Below are 25,531 nucleotides of genomic sequence, written 5' to 3'. Positions count from 1 at the left end.
GTTAAGTGAAAAATCGACATCGCTGTCTTTAATTGGATGAGAATAATAAATAAATAAAAACACACACTTTCTTTAGCTTGATTCCACTTTTATTAAAGCTTGCATTGCACACATCCATATTCCATAAATCAAACGTTTAGTACCTTTGTTAATTTCAGCATCAACAGCAAATCAAAGGTGTTTTCTTAACCCTCGTACCCAGTCAAAGAAGTAAAAAAGCTGTCCTGAGCCTTTTCAACCGCAGTGTTACGTAGTTAGCCACAACAATATTAATATCCATCCATATTATTCATGCCAGTAACCACACACTGAAAATGCAAAGGGGAATAAATACATAGTGCATTTAAGAATCATGGATAAAGAACAAAATAATGCCAACTCACCACTGTATTTAAGTCAGAATAGGAGTAAAATAAAAAGCAAGTGTATAAAAAGCTTTTCAATTTCTTTTAGAAGGTTGACTTTTATTTGTTCTTGCCCGACACCATAACACCAAACTCCTGGATGGTGATTTCTTTATTGTTGTACTGCTGAAGGTGGTGATTTGTGATGTGGCCGAGACGCAGCGCGTCGTCGATGGAGAACTTTTTGCCCGATTTTCTGTCGTGGAGAACCGAGGACTCGCCCTTGGGACCCTTGACCGTGATCTCCTCCCAGTCGCACTCCTGGCTCTGCAGGTTGACGAACATTTTCCAGTCGATCAGACCGAGCTTGTAGGCCTCCTCCGGTCGCATCTCTTTGCCCGAGTCTGGGTCGATGACAACGATGGACCTGCGGAGATGGCTCTCCCTCTGCTCCCTCTTCATCCTCACAGCTTGCAGGCTCTTCTGCAGCCTTTCGATTTCCTCTTCCTTCGTGGTGGTGACGTTCTTCAGCTCTGTGAGTTCTCTCTGCAGCGAATCGAGCCTCAGCTCCAGGTTCTTTCCTTCCTCCCTCGGCGCAGACTCTGTGATGATACGAGTCTCTTTGCTGGTGATTTCAATCTCGGACCGGAGCTTTCGAATCTCATTCTGCAGCCTTTGGTTTTCTTGCTGCACTCGGCTGCTTTCATCGCGGATGTAGACCAGCTCTTTGCTTGACTTGGTGTTGGTGAATTCCATATCGGAGATCTTGGTAACCAGGATGGAGAGCTCCTGGTCAAGTTCTCGTTTTTTCCTTTTCTCTTCTTCCAGAGTCCTCGTCAGGTTCTGGATCTCGAGCTCGGCCTCTGGATCCCTCTCCACTTGGACTTTCTCGGTGCGGACAACTCTTTCCTTCACGTCAATCTTCTCCAGGGTGATTTGCTGCTGAATGAGTGCGTTCAGCTCTTTCTCGAGCAGGACGCGCTTGTGCTTCTCTTCGTCGAGCTGCAGTCTAAGGATGGAGTGTTCCTTCTCCTGCTGAGGATCCTGCTGCAGAACCACCTTCTGTTTGACCGTCACCTTCTCTCTGTTCTCTTTGTCTCGGATCTCCAGCTCATTGAGTCTGATGCGAAGCCTCTGGATCTCCAGCTCCGCATCTCGTCTCGCTTTGCGCTCGCGCTCTAATTCTTCCAGCTGCAGATCCAGGTCGGTCTTCTGCCTCTGCAGTTGGTAAAGCTCCGTTCTCAGGCTGTCCTTCTGTTTCTGCTCACTGCTGATGTTTAGTGAGAAGGAGTCACACTCTGACTTGAGGATAGGGTCTTCTTCTACTTTCACCACTTCTTGCTGAACAATCTTCTCACGGATCTGAGAAAGGTCCATTTTCTTCAGTCTGATCTTCTCCTCTTGGCCTGAACGTTCTCTCTCCAGGTCGAGGCGTTTCGTCTGTTCATCGGCCAGCTTCCTCTTCAGGATCTCAATCTCCTCCTTAGTCTTGGGATCTTCTCTGTACTGCAGCACTTCATTGACCACCTCTTTGGTCTGCACTTGGGGTTTGGTGTCCTTCCATCTTTGAATCTCGTCGTTGAGCTGGCGGATTTCCATCTCGGACTTCTCCGTCTGGTGGGTTTTATCAACTATTTCATTGCGAAGTCTCTCCAGTTCTCTTTCAGTCTGAGGATCGGTCTTGTATTTGATGACTTCTTTGATAATCTCCTTCACCTCCACCAGGGGTCCTCTGTTCCTCAGCATGGTGAACTCGTCCTGCAGGGACCTGAACTGCATCTCTGCATCTCTGTAGCGCCGCTGTTGCTCCACCAGTTCAAGCCGCAGATTGGCCGCCTCATTTTCAGCCTTGGGGTCAGGACGGACAATTTCCCGCATTTTCTCTTGAATGATAACCTTGGACTTATCCTCCTCCAGATTGGTAATTTTCCTCTGGAGGTCGGCCTTTTCTCGCTGTGATGATCTACGCCTAGTTTTCTCATCTTCGTACTGTCTCCTGAGGTTGTCGACCTCTCTTTCAAAGGCAACGTCTTTCTCTACCTTCAGCACTTCCTTGATGGAAATTTTCTCCTCTGCCATTGCTTTGTCCTTCTCAAGCCTTCTTAGCCTCTCCTGGAGAAACTTCAGCTCGTCCTCCAGCTGCTGCCTACCTTCCAGTTCCTTCTGCTTCCTGTCGAGGAGAACCCGGTACTCTGTTTCCAGTTGAGGGTCATTCTGAACTTTGATCACCTCCTCTTCAGTGATCACCTCTTGCTCCTTGTTCTTCTCCTCAGCCAGAAGTGTGACCTGCTTGTGTATCTGGATCAGCTCGTTGTCTTTGATGAGCTTCTGCCTTCTCAACTCGTCCAGTTCCTCTCGAAGTCGGCGCATTTCCTCCTCCTGACCACGGTCTCGTTCTATTCTCAGGACTTCCTTGACCGTGTATTGCTGAGCCCCTTCTTTGACCTCGGTCTCAAGGCCACGCAGCTTCAGCTTTAGCACTTCCAGGTCGTTCTCCAGAACATGGGTCGTGCGTCGCTCCTCTGAGAGCCTCTGCTGGACTTTGTGGATCTCTTCGTCCAGCTGGGGGTCAGGAACCTTCTTAATCAGCTCCTTCTTGACAATGGTATCCTGAGGCTTCTGTCCTTCAAGGACATAGATGTCAGTTTGGATGAGCTCAAGTTCCTTTTCTAACTGCTCCCTCCTCTGGACCTCGTCTTCCAGCTGCTTCCTGTATCTCCAAGGCTCTTCTCCTGGGGCAGAATGGACTGATTTGACATGAGTAGACTGGATTATGGAGCTATCTGGTTGCTGTGGAGGGAAAACATGATTTGCCATTATTACCATTGTCTCTGATATCGATATTACCGTTGTCGACACAACAATGTCAAACTAAATACTTTACCAGTCTAAGAAGACTGTCGGCAAACTCCAGATTCTGCAGTCTCTGGTTGTGCACAGCATTCGCCTCGGTGAATTTAGCTTCGATGGCGGCTTCCTGTAAACGGTGAAGTAATGAGTCATGAATAGCATGCACAAATTCAAATGAAGGTACAGCGCCCCCCACAGTCTGAAGACGTATCTGCATTTAAGGGGTGTCCCATTTCTAAGTGACAAAATAACTCTCAACACTTGGTTTTGAGGGCCAGTTAAGATTAAGGGTTGAGCTTGAGGGTTAAGATAGGAATTGGAATTGGCCCTTGGACTGCCGTGCCTCACCTCTGCCTTGACTGTATTTGCAGGGGACTCCAGTCGGCTCCTCTTGTAAGTCTGAGGAACAAGTCCATCTTCCAGGTCAAGGAGGGATCTGTACTTCTCAGTTTCAATCTCGTAGTCCTGGAAGGAATGATCAGTAAGACCATTTATTAAAATCCCTGTATTTCCACACATCAAAAGTGATGCTGTCGTGATTAAACAGTCGAATAATATCTTACTCTGACAGCCGTCTGGTAAAGCTGAGCATTCTTTGAGACGTTGTTCAAGTCGGACTCCTTTCTTGCTATATCTGAGAGCAAGTTCTGCAAACAAAAACAGTCAGACAGACATTTTAGCCTCTAATAGATCTTGTAACATCAGTGTGTTAAATGTAACTGTTGCTCATCACTCTCACCCTCTGGTTCTTCAGCTTGGTCTCCACTTGTCTCGTGTCGTCGGTTTCCCGCGGCTCGTAGTTGGGGATGCGAGACAGCCAGCTGTTCAGGTTGTCGTAATCGTTGCGGTAGTTCTTGTACGACATCTTGGCTCTCTGCAAGCTTTGGGATCTGCAACACACGGCAAAACAGGTAAGGACGAGCCTGGCGTAAAAAAACTAAAATACAGATAATGAACGAGCCAAGAGTAGATGATTCCAGGTCATAAGACAGATTATTATATGGGTCATCTAGACCAGCGGTCCTCAACCTTTTTTGCTCCACGGACCGGTTCATGTCAGGAAATATTTTCACGGACCGGCCCCCTAACGCTCTCTGGTCGCTATGGTAACGCTTAAACCCACCTTGAAAATAAGATACACAAAACAGATTTGCGATGGGCGTGCACTGCATGTAAACGTTTCATTAATGTTGATATATTTGTTTCAATCACTGAACGAAGCCTGTCATATTTGGGACAAGAGTTGGGACCTTAAATTGCTTGCACAAAACTATTGATCAGCACTGAGCATTTGATTGTTGTTCATCAAAATCAGTATGTGCCTAGAGCGCGGACGGGCGTGAGAGAGAGTAAAGAGTGCGAGTGAGTGAGGTCTGCGATCTTGGCCATTGGTTCATTTACTTATTTTTGTGTAGGTGTGTAGGCTGAATACTTCAAGTAAGCGAGTTTTGCGACCAGCGGTGACTTCTTTTCTGAGAGAAATCTCTGCAGCGGCTCTCGCTGCAAACACTCTGGCCAGCGATCTCCCTCGGGATACGTCAACCCGGTCAATTTTCAAAATAAAACATCCTGATAATAAATAAAATGGAAATAATGTAAGTTATTTATTCTTTCTGTGCGGCCCGGTACCAAACGACCCAGTGGTTGGGGACCGCTGATCTCCCATGGTGCTCGTACCAACCATGGTGCGTGAGCTTCCTCTGGTGGTTCTATTACTAATACTGTTGGAGGGAGTGTCAGGCTGACTTGATGTTGCCTCTGTTCTTCTTGGCCAAGTTTTTTCAAATAAACTCAAAACTCATCCCAGACTCCAGGGCCTTCTCCCCCCCTCACCTGGTGTCGATCTGCCTGTTGAGGTTGTTGAAGCGCTTGTTGAGTTTCTGGACATCGGCTTCCTGTCGATCAATGTCTGGACAATGCTCCTGGAACTTGGTGGCCATGTTGTCACAGCTATTTTTGGCCAAGCGTAGGTTCTGCTCCGTGTCAGAGATCACGGACCTCTTGGACCTCAGGTCTGAAGCAATATCCTGAAAAGAGAAATCAGCAAATGTATCATCATGTGATATGAAAGTGTCGTGTCTTCAATAAATTCACTTAAGACTCCTTCATCATCATTGAAGCTAACGCTAACTGACATCAGTCTGTCTCTAGGGGTCGCCAATGGCTTAGGTCTGGCACTTGGAGGCAGGGCCGTTTCTAGCTGTTTGGGGGCCCTATGCGAGATACTATTTGGGGGCCCCTACTTTTTTAGATTCCTCTTTTTCTGATTACCCCACAAACACTTGCATGCTTTGCAAATATATGCATAATGAATGCATCCAATACATGCAAATAAAGACAGGTACTTTTAATTCTCAAAAATATAATTGAATACGAGTCTGAACTTGCAGTTTGGAGGCCCCCTGGTGGCTGTGGGGGCCCTATGCAGCTGCATAGTCCGCATATAGCAAGAAACGGCTCTGCTTGAAGGTGCCAGAACACTAGGTCTAAGGGTGCCCCGAAACACTGCTATGAAGAACTTGGACAGTTCTTCACCAGTCGTGTCAGAGTTCCATAACTTACCCCGAGCTCCCGCTGTGTTTTCTCCAGTGAGGACATGTCAGCCGGAGCAACCTCCTCCCTGGCCAGCTTGTTCTCGTAGGTCGACAGCAGAGTCTTTCCGTTCTGAAGGGACGTCTCCAGCTGGTTGGAATTCTTCAATCTTAAACACACAAAGGTAAAAGCACAACTCTTAGAGCACAAGAGGGACACAAAACAAAGGATTCAGAGCTCCACACCCGAGATGTACGGGTTCTTACTTCTCCTGAGAGCACTGCAGGAGGTCCTCGATCTTGTCGTACTTCTTGTTGGCTTCATCCACTTTGCTGTGGAGCTGAGGAGCACTGGTGCAAGTCGGGTTTGACACCAGGAAGCTCTTTGCATCCTGCGCTTTAGAGGATTTCTCAGGTTCAATCCTGCGCATGGCTGTGGCGATGTCCTGAAACAAGAACATTCACATTCAGTGAGTTCAGTCCGCTTCAGATCAGTATTTTGGGTTAAAATGTGCATGTGCAGCAGATAAGAGAGGTCATACCGCCATATCCTGCAGGCGGTCAGCGCTGTCCTGCAGTGGCCTGTTCTGCTCCAGTGGTGGACGCACACGTGCATGAATGGCCTTCTCCTGTTTGTCCACATCATTGACTACTTTATCCAGACCGGCCATCAGCTGACGGCACTGCTGCTCATTCTTGTCTGTGGTCACACACACAATCACAAACAGCATATCAGCGACTCAGTGGTAGATGAAGGAGACTGAACCCTAAATCCCTGACCAATGAAAAAGCAGAAGAGGATGTGATACGTACCAGTCCCGCTCTCCCTCTTCAGCTCATCAAAGCGCTTCAGCAGAGTCGCCTTACTGCCTCCCATCTTCTGTTTCAGAGACTTTTGCTGACCGGCCAGACTGCAAACGCACAGTCGAAAATGTTGGAATTCATGCAGAAAACACGTAACTGTAAAAATATATTTGGGTGATGGTATATAAAGGTTGAGATTAGGTCATATTAAGATGATGTACTAAGAGCAGTGGTTCACATTGGGCCAACGCAAATAACTAGGTCGGGAAATCTTAAACTTAGAAAACACTTACATTTTTAAGTAGACACCACTCAAATGACTTTGAGCCAATTCCATTTCCTATCTTAACCCTCAAGCTCAACCCTTAATCTTAACTGGCCCTCAAAACCAAGTGTTGAGGGTTATTTTGTCTCTAAGAGATGGGACACCCCTTAAATGCAGATACGTCTTCAGACTGTAGGGGGCAGAATAACGCGAAAGCTGCATCCAGCTTATTGAAAAGTAAACCATAGCAAACCATCGCTTGTCCGCACCGGCCGGCTATTGACAAAAGATTGTAAAATAAAAATAAATGTTACGCAACAATGACGTCAATATGGGCCTAAACTAAGATAATACAATGGTTTTTATCATTTTTATATCTCTATTAACAAAGAAAACACTTGGTTTGTAGCGTACTCGTTTCGCTGCTTTCGCCGCCATCTTTGTTATATGAAAACACGCAATGCATTCTGGGTAGCCCTTGCTCCCAAGGGTGGTCTCGTAAAATCTCAATATTGAGGGCGATACAGCCCTTAAACTTGGCCCTCAACTTAATTTTTCTGAGAATCGGGACAGCACTTGCACTAAAGGGAGCGCATTTTTGAGATTGAGGGTTAAGATTGGAATTGGAATACACCTTTTAGCTTAAATCTGATGTGATATAATAATAGAGAGGACTAAGAATGAGACTCAAATGTCTGCGTTTATCTAATTTGTTAACATTAACTTAGGCATTACATTTGTCTGCACTCACTTGTCAGAGGTGCCCACTGCGTCGGTGTCAGTGGGGGGGATCATGAAGCAAACGCCCGGGGCAGTGATTTTGCGTCCGGCCGCGTCCTTCACGTCCCACTTGGTCCCGTTGTTACGCAGCAGCGTGTAGCGCTCGCCACGCACAATCTGCCCCTGCACGATATATCACAACAATCACAACATGAGGAAATCAGCTGCACTTTTTAACCCAAGGTCATTCACACATCACACAGCAAAAAATACAGCTTTCATTCAAATGTAACAGGTTTTTGAATTCAATGTTATTTTTCTTGGCCAGTCGGCCTTTTTAACATGATTTTGGGACTTAAACATAACGTCAAATTTATGTTAATAACAATGGTTGATTTGGTTAATTTGGTTGGAGTTTTTTTTAATTAAATTAAATTAAATTAAATTAAATTAGAAACCAGACCTAACCTTCATGATTTTGGGACTTAAGTCAAAAGTCAAATTTATGTTAATAACAACAAATGGTTAAATTAAATTAAATTAAATTAAATTAAATTAAATTAAATTAAATTAAATTAAATTAAATTAAATTAAATTAAATTAAATTAAATTAAATTAAATTAAATTAAATTAAATTAAAAACCAGACCTGACCATCATGATTTCTGGAATAAAGTCAAATTTATGTTAATAACAACAAATGGTTAATTTGGTTAAATTTTTTAAATTAAATACAATTAAATAAAATTAAATACAATTAAACAATTACATTAAAAACCAGACCTGAAGTTCATGATTTTGGGACTAAAGTCACATTTATGTTAATAACAACAAATGGTTAATTTGGTTGAATAAAATAAAATAAAATAAAATAAAATAAAATAAAATAAAATAAAATAAAATAAAATAAAATAAAATAAAATAAAATAAAATAAAAATAAAATAAAATAAAATTTAATTAACCACCAGACCTGACCTCTATGCAAAGTTTCAAGAGTTTCGATGCACGTTAACCCGTCAAAAATGACCGCAAAGTCACAGCAGAGGTCAGTAACGTGACAATAGACTCAGGTACAGTTAAAAATAAACATGCCTCTCCTCAGGCTTCATAATAATAATAATATCTTCACGAGTGGTGACTTGGTGCGAGAGCTGCTGTAGCAATGAAAATTAGCACAATAAGAGTGATAAAATGCGTGTCAGTACAGGTTCACACCGCTTGTATAAAGTTTCCATAGCCTGAAGCAAATTTCTATTTGCCCGTCTATCGCAGAGCACCTTATTTGGGGGGGATGATTCAGTGTTTGTAAACCACTCACTCTCCCACACCAAAGTCCAGAGAGAAAAGTAGTATTTCTTAGCGCTACCATGCTACAGAAGTGGACGTACCTCGTCCGTGTCAAACTCGCACAGAGCTTCGACAGGAAGCAGCTTCTGCGGAGTTTCTCTGCGGTACTTGAGAGGCAACACCTGCAGGCTGCGCTTCTGCAGAGCCTTGACCCGCTCGTCAAAGTGGTCCATGGCCTTGCTTTGGTCCTACACACACACACACACACACACATATACAGCTTATTTCCCTCTGTTATTGAAATGGTCCACACATATATACACATAGATATATATATATATACTGTATATTCATGTTCATGCTCACATCCAGCTCCCTGATGAGACCTTCCATCTGATACACGTCTTTGAACTCAGGGTTGTACTTCTGGTTGACCTCGGTGTCCAGACGCTTCAGCAGGTCCTGGGTGTCGCGAGCCTCCTTATGGTACTAGACAACGTAGAGAAGGTGATGAGCTTCGCCTGTCTGAGTGTGTGTGTGTGTGTGTCTTCATCCGTGTCCTCTGTGTCTCACCTTGTGGTACTCGTCCATGTGTTTGAGGTGGTTTTCTTCACAGATGAGCAGGTTCAGGTACTCCTTCCAGTCGGCGTGGACTGCCTCCATGTGAGCCTGGATGGGATTAAACATGGGATTATACATATACCGTATATCGTATCGATTATACGTATAGCGTCCACGTTAACGCACGTTAACACATGTTGACTCGTTTCCATGGAAAAAGACGCGCGTGAAATCATGTTTCCGTGACTCCTGATTGTTAAAATGTAAAAACAGAGGCACACATACGCAGTACAAAGGTACGCTGGTTATTTGTTTGTAACGGCGCTAAAGGAGCGTCTTTTTTCGGTCAGTCGTCACAGAAACGCGTTACTGTGCATTAAGCTAGTGCCCAGCACTCATATAAATAAATAAATATATATCATATATATATATATATACACACAGTATATACACACGTTTTAATGCTAAAATCTAATTATTGAATTTTCAAATGTGCTGTTTTACAAAGAAAATGTAAAGCACATTATTATTATTTCTTGATTAAGGTGTCAAATTATAGTTATTTGCCGACATTTCTGAACAGAAACATGTGTTTCAGTGAGAAAAAAAGTTGAATTCAGTTTATTTGCCAAATAAATAACAATAACATGTCAGGTTACTAATAAAGTACTGTGTATGCAATCTATAAAGTCAAATAACGGACGAGTCTGTACCTCAATGACATTTTTCCCTGGATGCTCTGCAGCGATCAGCTTCTCTCCGTCGTCGTTCAGCTTCGTGATGGTCGCCTCCTTGGTCTCCAGACATTTGCTGATGAAGTTCTGTTGTTGGGATGAGACAATGCTGTATAAACCATAGACTCTATGTATTTGTTGCTCTGCACATACATGTGTGTGTGTGTGTGTTCCAGCTACCTCATACTGCCTCTGGCGGGCTGGGTGGTCCAGGTTGGCGTCGCTCCAGTCGTAGTTGACCCTCTCCTCGGCCTGTTGGTCCATCCAGTAGAGCTCGTTGGTGCAGCGCTGCATGTAGTCGCGCAGACTCAGCAGGTTACGCTGACGGGAACCTGAAGTGGCCTAAATCCAAGAGAGAGACACACGGATCGGATAAGTGAGGAGTTTTTAGGTGTTTCACGATCACCACGTGTTACTTATGCATACACAAGCCACATGGGGGCGCCACCTGTCTCATATGTGTGCAGTTAGAGGAAATCGCTGCGGTATGAATGCACTAATGGTGTAACATTGAGAGACGTTTTATTATTTTATTTATTTAGCTTTTAGGGCTGCAACGATTATTGGATTATTACTTAATCGTCGACAATTTTGATCATCAATCATAAATCGAGTAAATTTGAGTGTAGCTTTCTGATATTTCAGCTACTTAACCTCTTCTTCATGGTTGGTAGTGTCCGTGACGAGTTCTTTTTAGACCAATAGTGACATGTACATAAAATTAAATGTGTTTTTAATAATTTGGTACCTAAGAAATCTCAAATGGCACAGATGGTGCCAAACTGTGCCAACAGAGAGAACGCCGAGACATCTCTTTACTAAAACCTCTGTAATTTCACTCTGCTTCATTTCAACAGCATCAGACTGCACAGCTCATGTCCACATGTTGTTACCTGACCTCCATGTGTTTTTAAGCTCCTACTGCATATTTTAAAGGTGATATTTGCTTTAAAATGCAATATTTTTTTAGGCGAGAGAAAAAAATCCTTCAGTTATGCTGTGTTCCATGTACATTTACTCTGACACAGTGGCATCTACAGTGACACGTACACCTCTGGTGGAATCTCACAAGTGTTATCTGTATTTTGATACCAAGATAATCCACATAGAGCTTGTAACTGCAGAGATTTACTCTATTTAATTTGGGCATGTCATTTTCGAGCAGGGACTCCAAAAAGAGGGTCAGGGAAGAAGTGGTTTAATGTGAATATTTTCTGGTTTCCTTACGCCGCATCGTAAAATAAATCATTACAACTGAATTGTTTTGGTTTGTAGAGCAGCCCTACCTACATTTAATTTTAATTTAATAATGTATATGTATATATTTTATGGTGACACTTAATTGTATTCAATTGTATATTAGGGATTTTTTGGGGTTAAGAATTTGTATAATTAGCATAAAGAGGCTCAGGATTTGCTATAAGGTGTGTGGATTTCTTACCAGTAGCTTGTTGTACTTGGTCTGGAGGCTGTTGACGTATTCCTACAAAACAAAAAAGGAAGCAGAGAGAAAGGTTAAGAACACTCAGATCATGCATCAAGCAACTAATTCATCTTTAATTTAAAAATTATTTATTTTAAGAGTTATTTAATGAACCACAGTTGACCCAGAGTGCTATACAGTTATCAAATAAACCCAAATGCAGGTTTAATGAAGCGTATATGTATATATGAATGAATTAATTTACATACGTATGTAAATATATGACATCTGCATTTACCTTGTCGCCGCCGGTGGAGATATGAGGGGCCAGAGCTTCCACCTCACTGTGGAAGATGTTGTGTTCCTCCACCTCGTTCTCCACAGATGGAAGGTCCTGTCCAAAGCCCTTGTTCGAAAGGTTGTCCTGTAGAAGGAGACAAAGACAGAGAGACGTCTCAGTCCACTCCACATAATAACAACAGCTTGTAAGGTCATAAACCTCTAGGTTTGACTTTGCTCTTCTAGATTATTTCATTAAAGGTGGTGTTTAGTAGTGTTTGCTGGTGTTCTCTGCAGCGGTTTTTGAAACTGCAGTGATTTTTCTTGAGGGACATATCCTGGCTAACTGTCTGGAAAAGGGTGTAGTCACCTCCCACACCTTCCAAGAGTTGTGACCAATACAATGAACTCCTATGGGATATTTGCCTTTGATCTTCCCATTCGCTCCTCAGACAGGGATTTTCTTTCCTGCTTTTCTTCAAAAAAGCTAACCGCACCAATATTGGTACGAGCACTCGAGAAAGAAAGATGACGGACCGGGCAGTGCAGGGGCTTTTGAACTCACGAAGATGGCAGTAATCCAAACATCATGGATGCAAGCCGCCTTTAAAACACACGGAAGACGCCAACTTCTCATCGCGAGAAGAAGATCACAAGCTCAGCCTTCAGTTCCCAGAAGACTCTTCACGACGACTGGTCAACAAGCAATAATCGTAAGCATAATGAATATTACGAGTCAGTGCTTTGATCTTTGATCTCAGAAGGCACTCGTTTAAGATGTCACGAATCAAAGATGGTGAAAGCTTTTATCGATGCCAACCGCCATAAAACACGGAAGACCGAGTGCTACATCACATCAAAACAGTCAAAGTTCCAGGGTCGGTCCCTAGCGCAGCAGAGGTATTTTAATGGACAAGAACTTTGACAGCGATGGAACTTCTTGGAGGAGCCAATACTGAGGAAGAACCTGAGGAGGAGATTGACGAGGAAATAGAGAAGGAGATTGAGGAGGATGCTTTGTGGCCCATTGAGAAAGGAAATAGAAAGAGAATTGAGGAGAAAAATGGTCATCTGGGTAATGGCGAGGAGACAAAAGGGATCATTGACCAGTCAGATCATTTTGAGTATTCGGTACCTGATGGTCAACGTGAAGATCTACACATGGCAACAAGAGCCAAACCTGATCTTGAAGACAATTCAAAGACGATTCTAAGAGATCTAGCAAGACAGAAAGAAGCCCTGGAGCAGCGGCAAAAAGAGAAGGACGCGCTTCAAGAGGATTTAAAGACGCTGAGAAGAGATTCAGCCAAACAGAAAGACGCCCTGAAGCAGGAGCACAAAGAGAAGGACGCGCTTCAAGAGGATTTAAAAAAGGTTCAAAGAGATTCGGCGAAACACAGAGCAACGATGAAGCAGGAGCAAAAAGCCAAATCTGCTCTTGAGAAGGATTTGAAGATGATTCAAAGAGATCTCGCGAGACAGAAAGAAGCTCTGGAGCAGGAGCAAAGAGAAAAGGATGCACTTCAAGAGGACGTGAAGACGGTTAAACGAGATTTAGATCGACAGAGAGAAGCCCTGAAGCAGGAGAGAAAAGCCAAATGTGCTCTTGAGGAGGATTTGAAGACGACTCAAAGAGAGCTAGCCCGACAAGCAGAAGACCTGGAGCAAAAGCGAAAAGACAAAGACGCTCTTGCAGAGGATTTGAAGACGATTCAAAGAAATCTAGCCCGACAAACAGAAGACCTGGAGCAGACGCAGAAAGAAAAGGATGCTTTTGCAGACGATCTGAAGACCGTTCAGAAAGATCTGGCAGCGCAGAAAGACGCACTGAAGCAGAAGGAGAAGCAAAAGGCTGATCTTGCAAATGCTTTGAAGAGAGAAGAAACTCAAAAAGTCAGTATTTACGCCGAAATGGAGCACATGAAGACGCAACTGGCCGACCTTAAGCATTCAGAGAAAGTGCAACAGCACGCATATGCAAAGAAAATGAGCAAAATGTCAGCCGATCTCGAGGACAACAAGGAGGTGATTGGGAAATTCAAAGACGAGCTGACGAGGAACTGTGCGAAAATCAAAGAACTGACTGACGAACTTAACGTGCAACGGCGAGAGAATCTCGAAAAAGACAACGCCGTCCAGGCCTTAGACCTTCAAGTTCAGGGTCTTCAAGGCAACGTCGACTCTCAACAGGAGAAGGACACGCATCGACTGGCTCTTCTGACTCAGGACAACCAACGGCTGGCTTCTGAGCTCAGGAGGCTGCAAGGCAACCTGGAGGACGCCCTCAACGAGAGACTGCAGGCCTGCGAGGCCGCGGTGTCCCAGCGGCGGAGGAACTCGGACGAAGTGCACCGTCTGTCTCAGAAGACCCAACAACTGGCTTCAGAGAACACGAGGCTGCGAGGAGAACTGGAGGACGCCCTCAGCGAGAGGCATGTCGCTCAGACACAACACCAGGAAAACAGAGAGGCTTACAGAAGACTGGAGAAGGAGGTCAAGGAAAACGCCTGCCTCATGAGAGCGTATCAGAAAATAGAGACGCAAAACAAAGGCTTTGCGGCGCCGGACAGCCTGATGTACGACATATCCACACTTAGGCTGGAGAAGGACAACAGCTGGGCGGAGTTTGAGCACGTGGAGACCACGTATGACAGAATCACAGCTAAACACTGCTCCGTCTCGCAGTATCACAAAGAAGTGACGTCAGAGAAGGACGACACCGTCACCAAGAATCAGGCGACCTTCGCCAAGCTCATGTTGATGATCCATCAGTCGGAGAGCAAGGCCGAACTGGAGGGAGGACACAGACAGGAACAGACAAACGGTGTCGTGCTGCAGAAGAGATTCAATCAAACCGATTCGACAGGAAGAGCCACGCACGAGCACTACCACGCCGAACTCTTCGAGTCTTTGAGACAACAACAACAACAACAACAACCTCTACTGGCCGCCGACGTCGTCCCAAGAGCTCAGGGACAACAGCGTCGGCCCGAGTTCAACTTCCACATGGACGACGACGAGCTCCGGCTCAAAGAGCAGGAGGCGGATCAGATGACGAAGGCTCTGATGAACCTGCAGAGCGAATACACCGACCTCTGTGCCAAACACAGTCAGATCAACGCCGACTTCTCCGAGCTGCTCAAAGCTCACAGCGCCCTCCAGACCAAATACGAGAAGCTCACCTATAAAGTACGATATGTTTCAAAGCTATTCGTTTGGCCAGTTCGACAACCGGAGTGAAAACGTGAAAATATGCATCTCCAATCCATAATAACATCGCAGCAGGTCTCACTACTGTCCCACCTTTTCGTCTCCGCCCACTCCCCACCCTTCCTGCACACTTACAAGTAATATAAAATACACAAATAAAACACCTTTCGAAACAGGCATTTGTGAATATTTTCCCCGTCTTTCAAGGTTTTCATGGTTGACTGTAAGTGACTGGACTTGCTTGAGTTCAGTTGAGTTTCCATGTGAACTTAAAGCTGCTGTTTTGACTAAAATCCTGATGTTGTCACACAAACAAAGCGTCACCATTTTGGCAGGCAACACTGCTGTGTCAATAGAATATGTCCATGGTTGTGGTATTTGTATGAGTATCATCTTATAACTAACTGACAACCTAATAACTTGACTGACAAACGGATCGTAATAAATAATCCTGACGTAAATGTGTTCTTCTTCCTCTTCTTCTTTTTTGGAGTTGACAGACTGGACGCAGCTTTCGCGATATTCTGCCCCCTACAGTCTGAAGACGTATCTGCATTTAAGGGGTGTCCCATTTCTGAGTGACATAATAACCCTCAACACTTGGTTTTGAGGCCCAGTTAAGATTAAGGGTTGAGCTTGGGGGTTAAGATAGGAATTGGAATTGGCCCCAAGAGTGCACTGGATTTGGCCCTTTGATTGACGTTAAGGGGGGCGAGATCTTTGTAGACTAAGTTTCCCTGGATGCAAACGTCAGCGTAATAATAGATTCCAACGCTACTTTCCATACTCGTTAAAGGCACCAGGGGGCAGTATAAGGGTTAGATTTTATACGTCTGTCAGATTCTGCGATATACTGCTCGATCTCTGTGTGTGCAGTGAACTTTTAGGGCCTTGAAACTGGTAATGATACCTCCGCTTCTACCTCTATAGGAGTGCTTTTTTTTGGTAGAAATCTCTTTTACGTAGACGACCAAAACAAGACAAAACAGCTGTAATTATTTAATATCAGGGTGTTTTTAAGTGCTTCCTACCATTTTCTCATCTATCATGTTGCCCCAGTTGATGGTGGGCACCCCCTCAGTGCGGACCAGGTGGTAGATGCGGTCGTGGTCTTCCTTCAGCTTCCTCACTCTCTCCCGCAGCTGCTTCATGCTAAATAAGCACATACATCAATCACAATGAATAAGCTTATGTCAACTCTAGGCTCACACAACACAACACAGGTTGTCGACACTAGAATATAATGTCGTGCGGTTCAGAATAGCCTAGATAGAGCGGTGTGAGTGTGTGTGAGTGTGTGTGTGTGTGTGACTCACTCCTGCTCGATCATCTCAGCCTGCGGATGCTTCAGGCGCTTGGCGTTGACGGCGTCCTCGTCCAGGCCGGCGAGCAGGTCCACAGAGTTGAGGATTCTCTTGTTGGTGTCATCCTGATACAGCGGCTGCCTGCCCTCGTTGATTTTGCTGACATCCTGCAACAGAGGACACAGAGTCACGAGTCGTCAAAGTCCAAAGTATTCTGACATAGAGTGTTATTTTGTGTTATTTGTTACATGGTGGTCCAAAACTGTGGCCTCTGTAGACCCGAATATAAAAGGCTTATTCTGTGGTTATGAAAAAAAAAATCATACAAATAGGTGACTGTACACTGCTCCCCATCTCTGGAATTCACTCCCACCACACATCCACAAATCTTCAAATCTACTCTGTAATCTCACTCCATTTGTTACTGTTTGTATGAGTGTTGCAAAGGTAATTTTTGTCCCATTAACGTCTACTTTTACCTGGTAAACAGACAATAAAACAGGATCTGTGGACATCTGTGCACAGATGTTTACCTTGTTGAGGCTCTGCTCAACGTCGTAGATGTTCTTCTCCACTTTGTCGGCATTCTTCTGCAGCTTCTCGATCAGGACGCTCAGTTCCGTGGAGGGAGCACTGGAACACAAACGCAGACGGTACCACGGTTACTTAAAGGCGCCATATGTAAGAATGTGGCCAAAAAAACGGTTACTACGTTCAAATTCAAAATACCGAGGTCTTTTAGGTTTCGTTTTTTTCTGACTTAACTGGCAACCCGTGGTTGCTCGGCAGCTGAGACTCTACTGACTGCAATGATTGGTAGACGGCGGTAGGTGGCGCCACATGCGAAAAAAAACAAAATTTCAAAACATAAACATGATTTGCAGTCTGCAAAATATTTTTTTTGAATGCAAATATTTTGTCTGTACTGTTGTTGTTGGTGAGTTCAGTTTGTTATATGAACATTATTCCTGAGTCTCTGTGACATTTTAGGAGGATTTTATGGCCAGTTTCTTTAGATTTATTACATAATGCACCTTTTAAAAAAAACAAATCAAGCTAGAAACATTTTCTCGTGACCGCGTAATTCGTTACCTTACTAACAAACAACGCTGCTAGAGTATTCCTAGCAAACACAGCGCTCCGAGAGAAGCACTGGACGGAATAAACACTGACAACAGGAGGAAGCTCTGACAGCTTCTGACTTAAATGTCATGTAAAGAGTCAACGCTTCCAAGCTATTTTTATTACAATATTGCTGTTTGGTCTGTTTATCCAAAAACACTATGAACTGTGGGTAATTCCCTTTGGCAAGGCCTTCAGAAATGTGGACTTATAGACAGTGTACATAGAGAGAGAGAGAGTGACAATGTCTTAGTAAGATGAGAGTAGTTTATATATATATAGACATATATATGTCTATATATATATATATATATATAGCTATGTAAGAACATTTATTTTATCTTTTTCCTGACGATATAAATAATAACAATACACTCCCATCAAATATTACTATGTTACTGTGAACCATGAGAATTTGACCCTGGGATTCCCAACCGTGTACAATGAATCCACTGATAAATGAGAACAGTGAGAAGATACATGCATCAGCTTCACAACACACACACACACACACACACACACACACACACACGGACACCTGACTTTGTTCCTTAAAGTCAAATCAAACTGGCTCAGCAGGTTTGGGTCTGATGTGTCACACCTGTTCATAGCAATGTGACAGGTATCGCCCACTGTGAGGGTGTGTGTGTGTGTGTGTGTCTGACCCTGTGTGTGTGTGTGTCACTAGTCAAGTGTCACTAATGTATATATGCAGGGCGTCGGCAGGACATTTGGTAACACGGAAAAATGTCCCACAATAAAGATAATGCTTGTATAGATGTGGAAATAACAGTGCCATATTATGACGGTCACTTTATTAGGCACACTTCCTGCTGGTCTTCTTCATACTTCAGTTGGTAACAAGTGGTTCTTTGAGTTTCTGCTGCCTTCTCTGGCATAAATGAGGAATATTTTCTCTTTTTTTTTTTCAGACCACTCTTTGTAAACACTACAGATGGTTCTGTGTGTGAAAATCGCAGTGGTTTCTTTCTACAATACACAGACTGTGTCTTGACCATGTCTTTGTACCTAAATGCAGCTGCTGCCATGTGATTGGCTAAATTAGATATTGGAGTTATTAGAGTTTAATCTAATAAAATGGCAAGCGCAGCTTGCAATGTACAAGATGATAAGATGAAATACAATTTTATTGTGTTTAAAAAAAATCCCTCACAATACACTGATGATGCTTAAATTCTCTTTCTTGAGATAATTGAGAAAGCTAAATGTTAAAATGCTGTTCAGCTGAGATACACTGAAGCGTCACAAGGGGGAGCCGGCGTCTTTCTCGTCAATCCATGACCTTATATGATGTATAAAGATCTTATTTTTTGACTTTCACACACAAAAAAATCGAATTTCTTACCATCAAGTAAAGGGTTTTGGAGACAGTTTTGTTGTTTAAAGCAGCATTTTTATAATTATTAAGTACTTATCTGGGTGAGGATATTTGTGACATTGCATGCTCATGTCGTCATGAACTACAAAACACAACAATATAATAATACACTGCTTTGGAAACATGATTTTTCTGTTGTGTTTGTGTGTGCATGTGTCACCTCACATCCACACCCATTCCTCATTAGTGCGGACAGGTTATATAACTGGGAAAAAACTGAGTGACAGAAGCCTCTGCAGCTGCTTCTGATATAAAACAATGACTAAACAAGTTTGAACGGGTGTTTCCTCTCGACTCAGACGAGGCCGATCCGAGTGAAAAACACCCCGCAGGAGGTTTCTGTGAAAACAAACTGGGGGATAATAAACAGACACTTTTCACACCTAAAACCTTCAAAGCAACAGGTTCTTGTGTAAGCACGACACTCCTTTAAAGACAAAGCTGCGAAAACAGCAAATATTTGGGTGTCACTGCGAGTTTCCACGTCGAGTTAAAGGTGCCATATGTAAGAATGTGGCCAAAAACGGTTACTACACTCAAATTCAAAATACCCGAGGTCTTTTAGGTTTCGTTTTATGACGTAACTGGCAACCCCGTGGTTGCTCGGCAGCTGAGACTCTACCGACTGTGATGATTGGTAGACGGCAGTAGGCGGCGCCACATATCAAAACATGATTTCATAACATAAACATGATTTGCAGTCTGCAAAATATTTTTTTAATGCAAATATTTTGGCTGTACTGTTTCGTTGTTATATGAACATTATTCCTGAGTCTCTGTGACATATTAGGAGGATTTTATGGACAGTTGCTTTAGATTTATTACATAATGCACCTTTAAGACTGAGCTACGGCTGTTAGCTTGACCGTGCGACTGTCCTTATCCACGAGCACTCGGCTGAGTCTGACCGTGATTTGGTTTGACTTTGGCCAACGACAGACCCTCCTAAAGAAGAGAACCAATGACAAATGTGCTTATTTTCCCCCCCTAGCTTGCTAGAGGCCGGGTTAACGATGATGAGCTAGTGAGCTATCGCTAGCAAGCGTTTGCGTGCAAACCAACATGGCAGCCGATTCAAGATTCAAGGGTCTTTTATTGTCTTTATGAGAACGTAACGTGATTTTGCACACACACAAAATAAACAATAAACAATTTGGGTGTTCCTTCCATTTCAAGTGACTTTGCTCGCCATCGCTCCGAGAAAACTGCCACAATCGCGTTTGTGCACCTCTTACCCGCCTCGCCTCATCTTGCCTCGCCGCGGTTGACGTTGGTTTTCCACTACAAAAAAAACCTACGTAGCTACTCTACGCTAACGTGGGCGGAGTCATCGCCGCCCGGCTGCATGAAACTGCGGTGACTTTGTTTTTAAGCAAGTGACTTGTAAAGCAGTTGTTTTCAGCGTAGTGGAATCATTAGAATCAGTTCATGCAAACTAATTATGAAAGACACCAGACTCAAATATCGAGATTTTAGACATTTCACTGGTCATTTTTGGAAATTAACTCACGTTTTTTTTAGGATCGCTAAGTCCTTTTTAACTGATCTACTGTTCGGCTTCGTTCGGCTCAATTCTCGCGTTGCACGACTCTTCCCGTGACGACACTCTCTGAACAATCGGTGGCCGGCAGTCTGGCGACGTCGCGCGTAGTAGCTGCTCAGCGTTAGCAGGTACTTTGGTAGTGGAAACGCAGCTTTACCGTGCCGTGCCGAGGAGAGTTGAGCCGGTGGAAACATGCCATCTTTACGGAGACCTTAGGTCAGGGTTTCTCACTCCTGAGTCCTGAGGAGCCATTGTCCTGCATGTTTTATGGTGTTTTCCTGCTCCATGCAGGACAGTGGCTCCCCAGGACTCAGGAGTGAGAAACCCTGCCTTAGTGCCTTAGTCAGTCAATTTCAGTCAGAATAACATGTTTACATGTTTTTTTTTGTTTTGTTTAAAAGTCTGGTTTTGTGTCCAACATGTGCAGCAAAATTTAAAATTCAAAACAGATGACACAAACCGGGTCCTGCCCTTTTCTGCACGAAACACACACACGCCCCCCGAGTGCGATGATGTTGCATAACTACCACCAATGTTTATTATGTTAAAAAAAACAGGTTTATTCTGACACTGGAAAGTTAGGATGTTTTTTGCAAATTTGGTGCCACTTTTCAAACAGTGTGGGGGCAAATGTTGTATTTTGTATTCGTGTTTTTAACGCTCGCTCCATGTCCACCGTTGCCGTGGTTTTGCTGGTTCTGGGGAGGAACTGGCACTGGAGCATCACATGAACAAACACAGCTCACATGTTTCCACAGGGAGAGAAGTCAAATTAGAACCAGAGCGCTTTAGCATTAAGTCACCGTGAGGGTGTGGACGACTGCTGCTGCAAACCCAGAGCTCAGCTCTGTCTCTGTTACACCGTACGACATCAACCTAAACGACTGTGGTGTTTGTTTGGCGTCTCTTTGTGGTCACTTGAACATCTTTATCTTCCCCTGACCTCTGACCTCTGCTCACTACTTCACCCATGTGGACATGAATTCATATAAAAAATGTGCCGTGATGATTATCCTCAACAAAAACAAGTGCAATTCGGAATATTATTGTGAAAATCTGCAAAATATTTTCTTAAAATTGCTCCTAAAACACCGTGGCTTGCATTTTTGGTAAGAAATAAATGACTTTTCATTAAAAATATTCCTGTTTTTGGGAGCACAAACCTCCTGAGGAACAGATAAATGCACTTTTTATGACTCTCAGGAGACAATCTCTGCATCCTTTGACGCCTTGAATGATTATCCTCAGCAAAAACAAGTGCAATTCAGAATATTATTGTGAACATCTGCGTAAAATTGCTCCTAAAACACTGTGGCTTGCATTTTTGCTAAGAAATAAATGACTTTTCATTAAAAATATTCCTGTTTTTGGGAGCACAAACCTCCTGAGGAACAGATAAATGCACTTTTTATGACTCTCAGGAGACAATCTCTGCATCCTTTGACACTTTGAATGTGTGTGTTGTAAAGTCCGACTCTGTCAAGTGCCTTGAGATGTAGCAGTAAAATGTGATTTAATTTGAAAATGATCATGTCTTTCTTCTTTCATTGGTCTTTTTTGACCCATAATCCACCTAAAACACATCCTGCCAACATGAACCTGCTTCAAAATGCTTTCATACCAGTTTCAGCCTGACAAAAAGATGAGTATCACTATTAGAATTCCTTGACTGTCGCTGTTATCTGGAAGTGGTTTGGCTACAGATTGCACATTTTATCTTTCACTATCTCCACCGCGCTCAGTGGTGAGTAGAAGCAAAACAATAGATGCAGTTTAATTCTAAGATAAGTACGAGCATGTTTTATATGAGTGAGTGAGTCGTCTACAGGAGCATTCCTGTTCTCTTGGTGGCAGCGGTGTGACAGAGGGAGGAACACACACACCTAACATTTAAGGATTATTATCATCGGAAAAATAACTGAGCTCAACCTTTTGGTATTTGACGCTGATGGCTGTTTAGCGGTGAGGCCCCTGAACCTAAACCTCCTCCTGAAAACCTGCTGAGTGACACAGAGCATGAACCCTCCGTGTGTCTTTGAAGGTGCTTGGACTAATTATCATTCTTCAATAGCAATAACATTTATTTTTCAGTTTGAAGCAAAAAAAAAGGGGGGCAAAGGTGACAAAAAGTCCCTTAAATCTAAGATTTTCAGCGATAATGTTGTTATAATAACACATTTTAAGTAACTGTGTGTGTTTAATGACAGTTTAATGACATTTTGGTGCATAAAATGTCAGAAAATGCTGCAAAACCTTGCATTTCAATGTCAAATGGAGCAAAGAAACCAGCAGATAATCCCATTTGACATGGTAAGCTGCGGGGTGTTTCCTCGTGCACTGCTATAACTCTACTTATCAAACCAGTTACTACGACTTTACTACTTGCTGTCTATCAGCCACACCCTCGGCTCGCTTTAAAGCCCCACGTTAACTTTCTGTCATTTCATTCTTTTCGCCCTTTTACTTCACAACAACAACCAAAACAAACACCTCCAGAACAAGTGACATGCATTCAAAACCACCAAACCATCTGTCAGTCAACCTATACTCCTTCATATACAGCTGATTCTACACAACGAAACTCCATTGAAATAAATGCCTAAATTATAAAGAATTACACATGTGCTCTAAATAAGCCATTATTTGAATAAAGGCTGCACTGTTTTTGAATAACTATATTATTCTCTTTAATTCGGCGTGTGTATGTCATTGACTTAAATGCATTCAAAACCATGTCAGTCCACATATACTCCTTCATATACAGCTGATACGCCCAGGACTTATTCTACAGAACCAAACTCCATTGAAATAAATGCCTTAATAAGCAAGAATTACACCTGTGCTCTAAATAAGCCATTATTTGAATAAAGGCTGCACTGTTTTTGAATAACTATATAATTCTCTTTAATTCGGCGTGTGTATTTCATTAAAAAAATGCATGCATTCAAAACCACCAAACAATCTGTCAGTCCACCTATACTCGTTCATATACAGCTGATACGCCCACGCCTTATTCGACAGAACCAAACTCCATTGAAATAAATGCCTTACTAAGAAAGAATTACACTTGTGCTGTAAATAAAGCATAATTTGAATAAAGGCTGCAATGTTTTAGAATAACTATATTATTCTCTTTAATTCGGCGTGTGTATGTCAGTGACTGAAATACATTCAAAACCACCAAACCATCTGTCAGTCAAACTATACTCGTTAATATCCAGTTGATACGCCCACGCCTTATTCGACAGAACCAAACTCCATTGAAATAAATGCCTTACTAAGAAAGAATCACACCTGTGCTGTAAATAAAGCATTAACTGAATAAAGGCGACACTGTTTTTGAATAACTACATTATACTCTTCAATTCGGCGAGTGTGTTTTCATTTTTTTTTGCAGGTGGAGAAAGTTAAGGTGAAGTTCGTACAGGTGCTAATGATACGTTAGTCGTTCTACATCGATACTGAATACAAACGTACAGAAACAACAACAACAACAACGAGAAGAAGCTTCCAGAAGTCGCCATTTCTACTTACGTCGCTTTGGGCTGCGTGATAGAGGTGGACTTGCTCTTCTTCTTGAACATGGTGGTGACAGGTCACCGGCAGCGGACGGGGGCTTCCGACGGTAAAGACAATCCCAGGGAGGCGGCTACACTTCGGGCTGCTGCTCGGTCCACGACTGCTCCGCTGCGTGGATGCGTCCTGGGTGAAGTATGAAGTTATGTCCCCACACCGTCGTCAATGTCACAGCGTCTCCTCCCACACACACACACTCACACTCACACACTCACACACTCACACTGCAGCAGCGGAAATGCACTTCATCACCTGTTCCACTCACTTTTCCTTCACTGTACCTGTCAGTCGTCGGGGAGGGGGGCGGGGCCTAACAACACACACACACCCTGTTACACCGCAGAGGCGATTCTAGAGCCCGGGGCAAAAATTCCCAGGGGGCCCTTCCTTCCAACCAGTGTTCAACCAACTTCAATATATATATATATATATTTTTTAAAATGAATGAAAAAACATGGAAAAACCTTGTAATTAAAAAGTATGTGAAAATATAAATGTAAAGAACAAACTGTAAATAGCTTTTAAAAAACTATAGAAACTTAGTAAAAAAATACATTACACTGTAAAGAACCCACATTATAAAACAATACAAATATATAGAACAATAAAAATACTGTAAATAACTTTTAAAAAACTATATAAACTTAGTAAAAAAAATACATTACACTGTAAAGAACCCACATTATAAAACAATACAAATATATAGAACAATAAAATACTGTAAATAGCTTTTAAAAAACTATATAAACTTAGTAAAAAAAATACATTACACTGTAAAGAACCCACATTATAAAACACTATAACTATATAGAACAATAAAATACTGTAAATAACTGAAAAAAACATATATAAACTGAGTAAAAAAGATATGCATTACACTGTAAAATAATCCTCTTCATTTTCCAACTTCACACAGGTTAAAGTGAGGTGGGGCCCCTTTAGGGAGGTTTCCTACTGAGATGTCATTGATGAGCCTCTGTGTACACGCACACACACACACACAGTGTCCACTAACAACATGTACGTAAAAGACTGTGCGTTACAGTAATCTTTACAGCTGACAGGTAACATTGCACGTCTTACCCGTGTTTATTATTCCAATGTTGTGCCAAAATCAAAACATATGGAAATGTTGATGACATTTATGTGAGTACAAAGAAGTACAGGTGAGTGTCAAGTAGAATAAAAATGCATAACATAGTGGTTTATATGGACCATAATTATGTGTATGGAAATATACTAGAAAGTGTGTGTGATAGAAAATGAACTGCACGTATATAAGGACGTATGAGTGAATGTGTGTGAATAGCAATAATCATCGGGTTCAAAGGGTTAACAAACAGGTCCTCACTAAAGTGTGTGTGTGTGTGTGTGTGTGTGTGTGTGTGTGTGTGTGTGTGTGTGTGTGTGTGTGTGTAGGAGGAGCTCTGATACATTGGGTTCTCTACATATTTGTTACACAAATGTTTACACATGTATTTGGTACAAACATCAATGAACAGCAAATGTTGACCTGCTTTGGTCCTCACTAAAGCGTGTGTGTACATTGGTTCTAGAGTTTATAGTTTACTTTATATTC

The 25,531-nt window shown here is 42.8% G+C and overlaps 1 protein-coding gene across 1 annotated transcript; it reads right to left on the bottom strand.

Moving 5' to 3' along the window:
- Window positions 1-117: 117 nt before the first annotated feature.
- ppl (periplakin) lies at window positions 118-24,127 on the bottom strand. The gene is made up of 22 exons (XM_083897006.1): window positions 23,911-24,127; window positions 16,846-16,945; window positions 16,325-16,479; window positions 16,040-16,160; window positions 11,818-11,943; window positions 11,538-11,579; window positions 10,277-10,438; window positions 10,076-10,183; window positions 9,375-9,470; window positions 9,168-9,290; window positions 8,903-9,049; window positions 7,546-7,697; window positions 6,539-6,636; window positions 6,268-6,425; window positions 5,993-6,171; window positions 5,757-5,895; window positions 5,028-5,221; window positions 3,934-4,084; window positions 3,758-3,841; window positions 3,543-3,659; window positions 3,229-3,321; window positions 118-3,134 (listed from the first exon to the last, which is right to left on the bottom strand). The coding sequence occupies exons 1-22, from the start codon at window positions 23,958-23,960 to the stop codon at window positions 465-467; spliced, it is 5,265 nt and encodes a 1,754-aa protein (XP_083753132.1). The 5' UTR covers window positions 23,961-24,127; the 3' UTR covers window positions 118-464.
- Window positions 24,128-25,531: the final 1,404 nt, after the last annotated feature.

The sequence above is a fragment of the Microchirus variegatus genome (assembly GCF_963457635.1).
Source record: "Microchirus variegatus genome assembly, chromosome: 10".
Classification (NCBI taxonomy): domain Eukaryota; kingdom Metazoa; phylum Chordata; class Actinopteri; order Pleuronectiformes; family Soleidae; genus Microchirus; species Microchirus variegatus.
This window is presented reverse-complemented; position numbering and strand designations above follow the sequence as displayed.